General features: G+C 33.0%; 1 protein-coding gene across 1 annotated transcript in view; it reads left to right on the forward strand.

Moving 5' to 3' along the window:
• The first annotated feature begins 642 nt into the window (after positions 1-642).
• The window catches only part of LOC114342161 (prostatic acid phosphatase), a 61,148-nt gene continuing 46,659 nt past the window's right edge, over positions 643-15,131 (forward strand). The window contains exons 1-3 of the mRNA XM_028292944.1: positions 643-858; positions 6,425-6,523; positions 10,149-10,414. Coding sequence (XP_028148745.1) covers positions 736-858; positions 6,425-6,523; positions 10,149-10,414 — 488 coding nt within the window. The 5' untranslated portion in view covers positions 643-735. The remainder of the gene's footprint in view (positions 859-6,424; positions 6,524-10,148; positions 10,415-15,131) is intronic.

Raw genomic sequence — 15,131 nt, forward strand, 5'->3', positions numbered from 1 at the left:
GTAGTCCGAAACAGGGACAGATGGTGGCGTTTTGTGAGCACTTTGTGCTGAGATGGTCGCTTTTGCTACATTGTGAATAATACTTAAGATGAGAAGGAACGGCACCTATTGCTTGATCCTGGGATCTCGCAATTTTGTTGTTCGCCGTCGATCCTGATACCATTCCGGAGGGCATCAGCGAACTTATCTTCTGAGTTTGTAAAAACTCTGACGAAGATACTCAATACACGCCGACACCGTTTATATATTATGATCTTGATATCTATATATTCTTAAGATGGTATCGATATCGGTAATATATGTAGATATCGTTTCGAAAAGGGTATCGCAAATTAAATGCAATGTAAATGTAATATTGTAACCTATTGGGTATTGGCTATTGATTAAAAAAACAAACACCGATGTTTTGGCAATAGCCGTCAACTAATTAGAACAACCAAATACAAGGAACCTAAAAAAATCATTTTAAAATAAACTTTGTTGGAGTAAAAGGCATCTGTTTAATCAACGTTGTAATTGGAGGGATTTTGTTATTAGAAACGTATCTTATGAAATTATCTAATTTTAAACTAATAATAAACTACATAATTACAATAAAATTTACATTATGAGCGTTAAATATATTGACGGTACATAAGTCTGTTCTAGTCTGATAAGAGATAAAACATTATATAAACAAACGCTGGGACAAAACTGTATTCAATTTCACTATTATAATATAAGAATTTCTAGAAAATGTGCAAGAATATCAAAACATGTGTGTTCTTGGCTTCATTAGTACTAGTTTTCACTGTTTTTCATTCCTTTAAATCGACAGATTTGCAAGTGGATAATACAAACTTAGTTGCAGTTGCTGTGGTATGTATTAAGTAATATTCCCGATGTTTCTTACAGTGAATCAGAACCGCTGGGTGATGGGGTCAATAACTTTAATAGTATGTAATTAAAATTCTGAATTTAAATTTTAGTCCTGTCGCCAGGGGGGTACAACGGCCTCCTTTATTCAGATGGACTTACCCAAGTTTTTTTTTATGTATTTTGACCCGTAGAACACGAATTTTTTGGGTAACAGCTAACCCGGATGTCGATAAGATTGTTATAAACAAAGAACTTGAGGAATAACATAACAGCGATTTCTCGCAAAACATAACATTTTTTTGTATTTTTTGGGTCATTCTAAGCAAAAAATGTTCCTTCAAGTTTTTTCGTAGGATTCATAGTTTTCGAGATAACCGCTGTTAAAATTTCAAAAAATCGAAAAATTGCAGTTTTTGAACCCGAATAACTTTTGATTTAAAAATAAAATAGCAGTTCTGCTTATCGTTGTTGAAAGTTCAAGTCAAATTATATCGGTTTTGATTATTTGCATTGCTAAAAATTTATTTTTTATTGTTAAAGAAAGCTATAAACACATAGTGTTTCCTGTACCTAATACATGCGTTTTAATACATCCTACATAGATATAAGTTCAACCGCGTTTATCTCACAAACTACGCATCCTACGAAAAAACTTGTTAGAACATTTTTTGCTTAGAATGGCCCAAAAAATACAAAAAAATGTTTTGTTTTGCGAGAAATCACTGTTATGTAATTCCTCAAGTTCTTTGTTTATAACAAACTTATCGACATCCGGATCAACTTTTACCCAAAAAATTCGTATTCTACGGGTCAAAATACATGAAAAAAACTTAGGTAAGTCCATCTGAATAAAGGAGGCCGTTGTACCCCCCCCCCCTGGCGACAGGACTATTTCAGAAAATATTCTTTTGAAAATAATTGCATGTTAAAAAAAAACGTATTGTCGTCATCGCCATATATATTTTAGTTATATAAAGTATACGTTTTTTCGCCTGTTTATTTTTGTGTATTATATTAATTGTGCCAGATAGCTTAGGCGGTAGGATGTCGGACTTACACGGAGAAAGCCGTGTATGAAAACATCTAGATATGTTTAAATATCTACAGGCTAAAGGTCGATTTAGCCTGAATAAAACGAGTACTTTGGGTAAAACTGGAATGTAACGGGATTTGGCTCAGTATTCATAAACTTCTAAATATCCTTTTTAAAAACGAACAACTATTTAATATGATATTGTTATTGTTACATAATAGTAAAATACCATCAATGTATTACAAGTATATGAGGCACAAGCACTCAGTCTGACCCATGAAATCTCGCCGATTAAGCAGAATCGTATTATAATATCATCCTTGCAAAGTCGAAATGAAAGTTAAAACATAAACAATCACGCATGTATAAAATAAATAGGTACACAAAATGACACGAGATATTCATTCTGATTAGTCAGTCAGATTACGAAATAGAATGTTTGGGGTAGAATGTAGTAATTGTCGTCATCATCTGGGTACAATACATTGAATTTAACCAACAATAAAGTACAGAAGGGTAAATAAGTGTTTTCATGATAACCAACCCCACATAAGAGCACATTCCCTTCACATTATTACCATAGGGGGTAATAATAGACAGTTAAAATGTAGCATTGTTATTCATTACCTACCACGTTATAGTTTCATCTGTCTCAACGAGACTGGCTATTATGGTTTCCTGTAACTAGTTGCTAGTTTAGTATAGCAACATATAAATTGTATTTTTTTGTTTCGTCCAATTATCTCGACCTTAATGGACATCCTAAGTCTTGACGTCACAAAATTGGGAGGAGCTTATATTTGGCTCAAAACAATTTTGTTTATAATGTTAAACACTCATAAGGAATTTTTAATTTATTGTTTACGTGGTTTGTGTGACAAAACAACACATTTCATTTAGGTATTTAGTCAAAGAAACGTGTCAATTAAGAGATTTTTATTCGTTTTTGCCCAGGTGAGTTAATTTAATGCAATTATTAGGACGTAAACAGTTTTGAGGTTATGTTTATTTTCAACCACTAAGGAATAAAAACCACCCGAGCAAAATTATCACGTTTCTGTAACGAAATACCTAAATGAAGTCTTATTTTGCCACACAAAGCACATAAATTAAAAATTCCTTATGACCGTTTAACGTTACTAACAAAATTGTTAGGAGTCAATATAAGCTCCTTCCAATTTTGTGACATTTGTGACGTCAGATTTAGGCTGTTCATTTCCTTGTGTCTCATGCTTATCGCTGATGGATCAGGTTTAAATCGTGGTCGGGGCTGTGTAACGTGTCAAAAATCCGGTGAGACATTGAAAAAGGAGAACAACAAACAACTCCATATAGCAACGTAAAACATCCGTTCCATGGCAAAAGACGAAAAACTCTACAAACTAGAAGAGGAATTGGGGAACATGAATTGGGATATAATGGGACTATCAGAAGTTAAAAGAAGAGGTGAAGGGTATTTGGACATACATTCAGGCAACAGACTCTATTATAAAGACAATCAGTGAAGTGGGTTTCTTAATCAGCAAGTAAAGAAAATCACAAATTCAAATAATTGACAGCACCTCAGACAGGGTTACATACATGATTTCAAAACTAAATCCAAAAACCAAATTAAAGATTGTGTAAGTTTATGCTCCAACTGAAAAAGCAACTGATTAAGAAATAAATACTTTTTACGAAGATCTTAAAAAAGCTATAGACACCAACAGAGAATCCAAAATAATAATAATGGGAGATTTTAACGCCAACATTGGAAGTAAAATTGAATACTCTGAAAGCAAGATTGGAAATTTTGGATTCGGCACAAGAAACACGAGGGGAGAAAAACTTATGGAATTCCTGGAACACGAAAACATGTATATTATGAGTACCTTCTACAAAAAGAAACCTAGTAACAGAAAGTGGTCATGGGTTGCACCTAACGGAACCACCAAAAATAAAATAGACTATTTTCTCTCAAACAACAAAATAATATTTTCAATAAGGTAACAACGGGTAGTGGACCATCGTATAGTCAGAGCAAAAATAAATATTAACATGAAAGAAGAGAGAAAAACAATATTTAAAAAAACAACGCGGATAGATGCTTTTAAACTAAAAACAAATGAAGAGCAACTCCGAGAGGTCTTAGTGGATAAATTCGAATATGATCTTTCACATACTCAAGATCGAATTGACTAAATTAACAAAAACGTCAATAAGAATCTTCTCGAGCCGGACTATAGGTCGCAAAGAAGACAAGGACTAAAGAAGACAAAATAAGCAACGAAACTAAACAACTAATGACGGAAAGGAGACAACTACTAGTGGAAAACAAACGCCATACTCAAGAATAAGGACACCAATAGTAAGAATAGAATAGAAATATGCTTTATTGTCGTGAAAAATTTAACAAATTTATAGACAAAGCTTACAAGAATCATAAATAAAAACAATAACAAATACAATTTACTAAAATTATATAATTCGTCAATCGTAAGGAAGAAAAGGACAAATATAAAATAACAAAAATAGTCGAAGACTTCTACAAAACCTTGTACAGTTCGCAAAGCCAGCCTAATGAATCAACAAAGGAAAACGTCAAAAGAAAAATAAAAAACCTGGGATCAGAATTACTACCAAATATAAAGGGACTCGAAATAGAAAGAGCTTTAAAAGAACTAAAAAATAATAAAGCTCCAGGACACGACGGTATAATTGCCGAGCTTTTGAAAACAAGCAAAACAGTAACAATCCATATCCTAACAGAGCTATTTAATGAATGTCTCCATAATAGCAAAATTCCTAAAGACTTAAACGAAAGTCTAGTAATACTTTACACAAAAAAGGGGACAATCGTGACCTACAGAATTATAGACCTATATTGTTGCTGAGTCAAGTATACAAACTATTTATGAGAATTATTAACAACCGGTTGACCTACAAAATGGACAATTACAAAATGGACCAGTGGAACAGGCTGGTTCACGATCACGATCACGAGCAAAATCCGCTCTATCTCTCCGACTAAAAACATAGTTTACATACTGAAACTAGTCAAAACAGACTTCACGATTTCAAGAGAGTTGCACAATTCGCAACAGCAGCAAGTAGCTATGTAGTTGTGAGAACTAAATTATTAAATTATAGAGCGCATTTTTAAATTTTTTAAAAAATCTTATTTTCCTCCATGTAACTTGTAAATGATAAGCGATACAGTAATGAAAAACAAAAACAAAATTTTTATCTAAAAAGGCCTGTTTTGTGTTATACATATCTTTTTTCGTATCTCTTATCATTTTCGAGGTACATGGACAAAGAGGGAAATTTTTCAAAAAATTTAAAAATGCGCTCTATAATTTGACCTTTTTTTTCAAAACTATTCATTTTAAACCCGTCCAACTATTTGAACATAGAAATAACACTATAGTAAAAAGTATTGTAGAAGGAAAACGATGCATTTAAATTCTGATGGATAAGTCATCAATTTTATTGCAGCATATTTCGCTTAGCTTGAATGTAATCGACATTTAATATTGCTCATTTTAAAGGTCTTTTCAAGCACTACAAAAGGTATTCATAGCATTATAGAACTAAAATCGACCGTCTCTCTGTTATTTCAAGTTAAATAAACCGATTTAAGGCAACAAAAAACAAATTCTTTTCACCTACCCTAGCGCTTTTTGTATTATAACTAGAAGATTTATCAAGGAACGGGAAAACAAAGAATCTCTTTATTTTTTAAAAGCTACAAAAATGTTTTATATAGTTTTTTTAGTTAGATGCATAGTTTTTAAGGTATTCGAAAAAACTGTCCAAAAAGGTTTCATTTTTCAATGAAAATTGGCAATTTCTAACCACGAATAACTCAAAAAGTATTGAGTTTTCAAAAAAAAATTATAAAACAGTTTTTGCTTAGAACTAGGTTCTCTAGCCACTTCCGTAGTTATTTTGACCAAAAAATTTTCGGATTCTTGGAAACCTCCCCCAAGACAAACGCTCCATAATATATAGGGTAGACTTTCTTTCTTAAGGTATTCCCTACTTACTGTGAAAATATGAATTAAATCGATGTAGTAGGATGGAACTCGTAGTCAAATACCCTCATTGACTGCCTAAGTATTGGAGCTAACGTATAGTATAACTTATTTGATTTCTTTTCTCTATTTGTTATTTCCCAGTCTATTTTCCGTTGTTTGTAATTATACTTCCCAGGTATTCGTAAATTGTGACTATTTCCATTTCTGAGTGTTCGCATTTTATCTTTATTTCATTATCTTCCTTATCTTCTTTTCCGTTGATTATAATTATCTTACTCTTTTCCTCAGTTATTTCCATTTTTAGTTCTTCTATTTGCTCTACCCATATATCCATTAGTTTCTGCATTTTGTTCTGGGAATTTTATATTAGTAATTTGTCGTCCGCATATACATATAAAGACGTTATCGTTACCGGCTGTAATTCATGGAATCCTATTATTGTCTATAGGTGGTTTGTTCTTACTCTAGTATTTATTATTAAGCTACATTTATATCATAAATATGCTTTTTATAGATACAGCGCCATGGAGATAGGGCACCTTCGATATCATATCCACTGGACGAAAACTTTAACACGAATTTCTGGCATATGGGTTTTGGACAACTTACAAAGGTAGTTAAATTATAACAATAGTATATATAAATAGTATATAATAGTATATTTGTAGCAGATTTTAAAATATGTTTATATTGATATGAATATTTAAATATAGCTAGAAGCGTCTGCATAAGGAATCAACAACGAACGACGAACTCACTTTAATATGAGTAGTTTAATGGTCCGACCTCTAGCTCATCTTTTAATAATATAGAATATGTAATATAATTACCTGTATGATAATAATATTATAATATTTAATTTTATATTCAATAATCCAAGTCCTGCGGAATTCCTCTCAAAAGTGGTAAGAGGTTAGAAAATCAGACATAGTTGGAATGAACCTATAACCTAGTAGCGTGATTTAATTTTTTATTCACGATCTGTAATATAAATTAGGTTATTAATAGTTTATATGGCAAGTCCTTATCCCTAAAAAAACGCTCTTTGCTTACATTCCCGTTTGTAAGGTACATAGGTATACCTAGATATTTCTTTTCTAATTTTACAAACATATTTTATAAAATTATTATTTTTTCTCTATTTTTCTATTATACATTCATCGTAATTGTTATCGTAAATTTTATTTTTTTTTTCTAATTTTTTTAATCCAAAACTTAAAACATGGTAATTTTAGTGGTAGACGTAAGTAAACTAGAAAGAACGGAAGATTGGACGTTGAATGCGGCATCACTGAACAAACTAGAATCAAAGAGGTTCCTGAGAAAGATGAATAAAGAAATGGAAATCTTAGATATCATCAAAACAAGAAAATTAGAATATTTCGGACATACTACACGTGGAGACAGATGTAAATTGCTCCAAATGATTATGCAGGGAAAGATTCAAGGAACAAGGAGAAGCAGAATATTGTGGTTGCGTAACCAGAGAGAATGGTACGGATGTACATCAAATGAATTTTTCAGAGCAACCTTTTCTAAAGTTCGAATAGCTATGATGATTGCCGACCTCCTTCGTCGCGGAGATGGCACTTAAAGAAGAAGATAGATAAAGCAAAATATATAATGCACAACACAAAACATTATAATGCTAATAATTAGGCATGAAAAGGCAAAGAAACACATACTTCTAGATAAATCATAAAATATATTACGGGTACTAATTTTAAAGACAGATAACACAAACTTTTCTACTTCACACCAAACAAATAACTTATCTAACTGAGCAACGGGTGCATCTATAATTTGTCTTTTTCATTTTTGATGATGGACAAATGCTACACAATTTTTTTTGGAGACTTATTATCTGTAATGTTATGGCAGTGGCGGATCTACGGGAGGGGAAATGGGAAGATTTCCCCCAACAAGGTCCAAAATTAAAGAAAAAATTTGTTGAACCATAAAAATACATTTAGTCCAGAAAGCCACTGCGCATCCGCTAGAAAAAATATTCTGATTCGGATTTTTTGCACAATCTTACCCAAAAAGCACCCCTTTTAACAAATTTGCATGTTGCTAGGACCAAAGGTGGGTCAGAAATTTTTTAAACGTTTTTTTTTTGTTTTTTTCCAAAAATTATTTTTTTTGCATAGAACAGAGTTTGTTTAGGTTTTTTGGATCATTACAAACAGAAAAGGTATTTAGTAACTTTTCTCTACAGTTGATCAGTTGATAGATTTTGACATATAAGCGATTAAAAATTGAAAAATTACAAAATCTGCCATTTTTAACCTTCAAAAACAATGTGAAAAACTGAAAATTTGAATGTTGTCAAGGTAGGTAGATATTCTTTAAACATCAATTAATTGATGAAATCCCGACGAGTTTTTGCAATACAATATTCAAAATTCCTTTGTATTTTAATTGCTAATCAAACGTGCGCTACACTATTTTCCACCGTTGCATGTGTATACAGTATGGTGCAAATGAAAGGAATAAATTCGTTATTTCGTAAACCGGCTACTTTAAGGAAAAAATCCGAAACAAGTCGATTTTTATTTTTAAGTTATGATATTGTGGCATATTATATGGTATACTAGTGACGTCATCCATCTGGGCGTGATGACGTAATCGATGATTTTTTTTAAATGAGAATACGGGTCGTGTGCTAGCTCATTTGAAAGGTTCTTCAATTCTCTATTCAGTAATATAAACATTTACATAATTATTTATACAGTGTGTCCCAAAAATTGTTATTAAATTAAATTATTTGACAAAAATAGAAGTAGAAGGACACCTTATATAAATAATTATATAAATGTTTATATTACTGAATAGATAATTACAGAACCTTTCAAATGAGCTAGCACACGACCCCTATTCTCATTTAAAAAAATCATCGATTACGTCATCACGCCAAGATGGATGACGTCACTAGTATACAATATATGCCACAATATCACAACTTAAAAATAAAAATCGACCTGTTTCGGGATTTTTCCTTAAAGTCGCCGGTTTACGAAATAACGAATTTATTCCTTTCATTTGCACCATACTGTCGGTATAAAATAGTGTCGCGCACGCTTGATTAGCAATTAAAAAACAAAGGAGTTTTGAATATTGTATTGCAAAAAACTATTCGGTATTTCATCAATCGATGTTTAAAAAATATCTACCTACCTTGGTAACATTCAAATTGTCAGTTTTTCACATAGTTTTTGAGGGTTAAAAATGGCCGATTTCGCAATTTTTCAATTTTTAATCGCTTTTATGTCAAAAACTATTAACTTTAGAGAAATGTCACTAAAGACCTTTTCTGTTTGGAATAATCCAAAAAACCTAAAAAAACTTTGTTCCATGCAAAAAAAAATAATTTTGGGAAAAAAACAAAAAAAAAACGTTTAAAAAATTTTTGACCCACTTTTGGTCCTGGCAACATGCAAATTTGTTAAAAGGGGTCCTTTTTGAGTAAGATTGTGCAAAAAATCCGAATTGGAATATTTTTCCTAGCGGATGCGCAGTGGCTTTCTGGACTAATTAGCTGACATGAAACTTAAGCCACAGACAGACAAAAGATGATTACGAGAAACCGTCCATGTAACTATCACCGTCCTGCACAGTAAACAAAATAAACCATGGAACGCACGAAATACAGACACAGAACGCATGGAACGTATTATTTTATAGTAACGTGATCGTTACATGACGGTTCTCGTTGTGTTGGAACAAACCTAAATTCCACCAAATTAACACGCTAGCTGACTGGCTAATTGACACCAAAGTCTATGCCGTAAAAAACACGCTAGTTAGGAAAATTGAATATAAGTTATTATTTATGTCTTTTATCTGGTTTGGGTTTATGTTTTTTATGGTTTTGGTTGGTGTTTTATTGGAAGTTTCCTCCCCCCCAGGTAAATTTCCCCTCCCATTCCGCTGTCTAGATCCGCCACTGCATTATGGGCTATATTTTCGACACACAAATTGTAATTAATTCCCAAAAATATTTCTATATTCCTTCTGAGTTCTCGAGGAAGATTTATTTAAGTTCAAAAGCCGTATCATAAAACGATAGTACTAAGAGAGTAATTGTGTCAATTTTATTTATGCATCTCATTTAAAATCGTAACAAAAAAAACGACGTTTTTTTCGACGTACCCCATAGTAACTTGGTAGCTAGTGGCATTTTTTTCCTGAAAACTATTAACATTTTGTTTACTAATAACTTATTTCTTGATATGCAGACGGGAATAAAACGAATGTACGGGCTTGGCCAATGGTACCGTCAAAGATACACAAATTTCCTTAGTGAAAGCTACTCAAAAGATGAGATTTACATCCATTCTTCCAATATTGATCGCTGCTTAATGTCAATAACCACACTTCTAGCGGGTCTATATCCTCCCAAAGGATATCAGTTGTGGAATGAAAAACTAGTATGGCAACCCATTCCCGTCCATACTGAAAGTATCCACGTTGACCAGATCATTACCGAAAATAGAGAATGCAAGTTAGTATTTTATTTATCATTTGATTTATAGTCCCGGTGAGATCTATCTGGAATTAAACATTTTCCATAGGAGTCTATTTTTTGCTGGAATCATTTCATGATGTACCTTGTATCAATAATCACGATATGAACCAGTCGCAAACTTTGTGCTTAATTTTTCGTTTAAAACAATTTGAAAAAAATCGAAAATTTTTGCATTCGCAGCAATATAGGGTGAGGCAGATAACTGGCCTATTAGAAATATCTCGAGAACTAAAGGCAACAGAATCATGAAAATTCGAATAAAGGGGTTTTGAAGGATGATCTATCAAATGAAAATATTTTCATCTCTTTACAACTTCCGGTTATACCGGAAGTTGCTTATAACTTCGTTTTTTTTTAATGGGACATCCTGTATATTTATACATTTTTTGATTCTCTTCGATGTCTTCTTTCTTAAAATATAAGGTTTTGTAATATTATACAGGGTATTTTAAAAGATAATTACGTTTTTTTATTAATTTCGTAGCAAAATTCACACCCTGTAGAATTGTAGTAGTTTGACATCTAAAACTCTACTTACGTTCAAATGATTTTTAATATACTCTACTATTGTTAAGAATCATTAGTAGGTATAGCTAAATTTTTAATTTTAGTATACAGGGTTGGTCGAAACTCGGAATGAGTATTTTCTGAGTTTTCTTAAATGGAACACCATGTATTTTTGTATTGTAGTGAAATGATATTTTATAGTAATTTTTTATTTCTTAAGCATTCCCTATACCTAACTGCTTTAAAAAATGAATAACCATTTTCAATTTCGCTGCAAAACGAAAACACAGCCGAACCATATTCTAGTCCAATCAGAGAGTGCCGCAAGCACCCCTACCGGTTTCGAAACTTATTAGTCTCTCATCAGGAGGCACATATGCTGCTCTCCCCGATCCAACCAAAACAAACCCCAGCGTGCAGTCCCGGATTGCAACGAACGAAATGGCATAGATGCCCTAGCGGCAACTGCTAGCAGAAAGACTAAGTTTTCACTCTAATGGCATATAAAACAACATAATGCTATTCTACATCCCACCGAATGAAAACAATGGGAACCTTCTCTGGTTACACCTCCGAGGCTTCTACAATTTGCAAGCCGTACGGATACTGAGACTAAGGAAGATGAGGGAATTCTACAATTTACAATTCACGTCCCATCTGCTCAGAGCGGTAAAGTTCCAACGAGAATGGTTCCCTTCATACTCCACACAGAGTAAATGTAAATAAAAAATGAATAACCATTTTCAATTTCGCTGCAAAACGAAAACACAGCCGAACCATATTCTAGTCCAATCAGAGAGTGCCGCAAGCACCCCTACCGGTTTCGAAACTTATTAGTCTCTCATCAGGAGGAACATATGCTGCTCTCCCCGATCCAACCAAAACAAACCCCAGCGTGCAGTCCCGGATTGCAACGAACGAAATGGCATAGATGCCCTAGCGGCAACTGCTAGCAAAAAGACTAAGTTTTCACTCTAATGGCATATAAAACAACATAATGCTATTCTACATCCCACCAGAATGAAAACAATGGGAACCTTCTCTGGTTACACCTCCGAGGCTTCTACAATTTGCAAGCCATACGGATACTGAGACTAAGGAAGATGAGGGAATTCTATAATTTACAATTCACGTCCCATCTGCTCAGAGCGGTAAAGTTCCAACGAGAATGGTTCCCTTCATACTCCACACAGAGTAAATGTAAATAAAAAATGAATAACCATTTTCAATTTCGCTGCAAAACGAAAACACAGCCGAACCATATTCTAGTCCAATCAGAGAGTGCCGCAAGCACCCCTACCGGTTTCGAAACTTACTAGTCTCTCATCAGGAGGCACATATGCTGCTCTCCCCGATCCAACCAAAACAAACCCCAGCGTGCAGTCCCGGATTGCAACGAACGAAATGGCATAGATGCCCTAGCGGCAACTGCTAGCAAAAAGACTAAGTTTTCACTCTAATAGCATATAAAACAACAATGCCGCTAGGGCATATATGCCATTTCGTTCGTTGCAATCCCGGACTGCACGCTGGGGTTTGTTTTGGTTGGATCGGGGAGAGCAGCATATGTGCCTCCTGATGAGAGACTAATAAGTTTCGAAACCGGTAGGGGTGCTTGCGGCACTCTCTGATTGGACTAGAATATGGTTCGGCTGTGTTTTCGTTTTGCAGCGAAATTGAAAATGGTTATTCATTTTTTATTTACATTTACTCTGTGTGGAGTATGAAGGGAACCATTCTCGTTGGAACTTTAACGCTCTGAGCAGATGGGACGTGAATTGTAAATTGTAGAATTCCCTCATCTTCCTTAGTCTCAGTATCCGTATGGCTTGCAAATTGTAGAAGCCTCGGAGGTGTAACCAGAGAAGGTTCCCATTGTTTTCATTCTGGTGGGATGTAGAATAGCATTATGTTGTTTTATATGCCATTAGAGTGAAAACTTGGTCTTTTTTTCTAACTGCTTTAATTTGTGAATTATTGGTGATTCAAGCTAAACATTGATTGCAACAAAAAATACGTAAAATTTTATTAGGTTGGCCGTGAAAATACTCAATCCCAAATAATTTTTCAGAAATAAATACATATTAATCCAGACTGGTCCTTCAAATTACCAATAATGGTTTAGCTATCTAAATACCTACTTAGTTAAGATTGTTGGTGCGATTAACAATTAAGCACAAATTAAAGCAGTTAGGTATAGGGAATGCTTAAGAAATAAAAAAGTACCATAAAATATCATTTCATTACAATACTAAAATACAGGGTGTTCCATTTAAGAAAACTCCGAAAATACTCATTCCGAGTTTAGACCAACCCTGTATACTAAAATTAAAAATTTAGCTATACTAATGATTCTTAACAATAGTAGAGTATATTAAAAATAATTTGAACGTAAGTAGAGTTTTAGATGTCAAACTACTACAATTCTACAGGGTGTTAATTTTGCTACGAAATTAATAAAAAAAAACGTAATTATCTTCTAAAATACCCTGTATAATATTACAAAACGTCATATTTTAACAAAGAAAACATCGAAGAGAATCCAAAAATGTAAAAATATACAAGGTGTCCCATTTAAAAAAACGAAGTTATAAGCAACTTCCGGTATAACCGGAAGTTGCAAAGAGATGAAAATATTTTCATTTAATAGATCATCCTTCAAAACCCCTTTATTCCAATTTTCATGATTCTGTTGCCTTTAGTTCTCGAGATATTTCTAATAGGCCCTTTATTTGCCTCACCCTGTATATTCGCCCATAACTCGAGAGATATTGCTACTACAAAAAAATTATGCAAGGTAAAATTTTGTTTTTCAATTTTACCTAAAATTTGACTAGACTGAAACTGACAGTTTAAGTTTATTTTAAAAATAGCAATAATTGAAAAAAAAGTGCAAAAAATGGATTATTTCCTTTATACAGCCTTCATGTTTCGCCCACGAAAACTTTGTAATACGACTGAAACGTGTGCTAAATTTTAGAATTAGTTTAATCGTTTTGCATAATGATTATCTATTGCATAAATAATATAATTTTTTCTACGGCCGTGCTAAAAGAGCCACTATTACGCACGCATTTAGTTTCCGAAAGTTGCACTTTCCCGCACGGCGTGCGTGAATGTAATTTTTTCCGCACGACGTGCGGGAAAGTAAAATACCTTGTAATATGGCATTATAATATATTATAATACATGCAATAAACTAATATTTAGTTATTATTTACTAATTTATTTCAAATTTATCTTATTGTGTTCATGTTTTAATGAAATTAGCGCGATTATTTCATTCGTAGGAGATTCTGACCAATAGAAAGCTACATAAATAAAAATGAAACTGATAATTTTTGATAATATCCCGTCGTCAAGTATATGACGTCAGATGCCCTTCGTTGCTACGAGAAAATACATTCAGTGACATGAATGACAATTAATATTTTAAAAATTATAAAAGTGAAGACTTTTAACCGTCAAATATTTATAAAGAGTGTGGTCCTGAACTTAGTTTGATTAAGTACACCTAAATTTAGTCTTGAAGTTTTTCATCGATTTACCATAATAAATCTTTAAATTAATTATAAGAAACATAACCAGTAGTTGCGTTATTAGTTGTGATTTGATTGCCGTAAGTACTTTTATCAATATATTGACGGTTTCATCAAAGTCTTATAGAATTTCAATTTAGTCATACAGTTTTGTAAATTCAAAGGTGTTTAACAAAAATTTGTTTTTTGGCTTATCTTCGATAAGTTAAATACTTTGTAATTAACAGAGTCGTACTGACCCAATTACAATATAATGAAACGAAATAAGAAAATTAAAATAAAAAATATTTAACAATTTTATCCGATGCGCGATGGCTGGTACTTCTGACTACAGGGGTCCTCCAATGTTACCCGATCAACAAACGCCATTGTACTCTACAATTACCCAACGGAAAGCAGCTACATTCTCTTCGAAACTACAAGCCAATATTATCCCAGCAGTAGACACACTAAAATTAGAAGACTACGTTACAGCAATAGGATCACTAGTACAACCCAAAAATGTACTATTTCCATCACGAATTTCTAACGGCACAATCTGCATCTACCTTTCCAGCAAAGAAGTTGTTGGCACTTTTTTAACAGACCACGGAGCTATAAAATAGGAGATAATGTTATCAGAGCAAGAAGATTAGTCACTCCTGCTA

The sequence above is a fragment of the Diabrotica virgifera genome, chromosome 3, assembly GCF_917563875.1.
Source record: "Diabrotica virgifera virgifera chromosome 3, PGI_DIABVI_V3a".
In the NCBI taxonomy this organism is placed as follows: Eukaryota; Metazoa; Arthropoda; class Insecta; order Coleoptera; family Chrysomelidae; genus Diabrotica; species Diabrotica virgifera.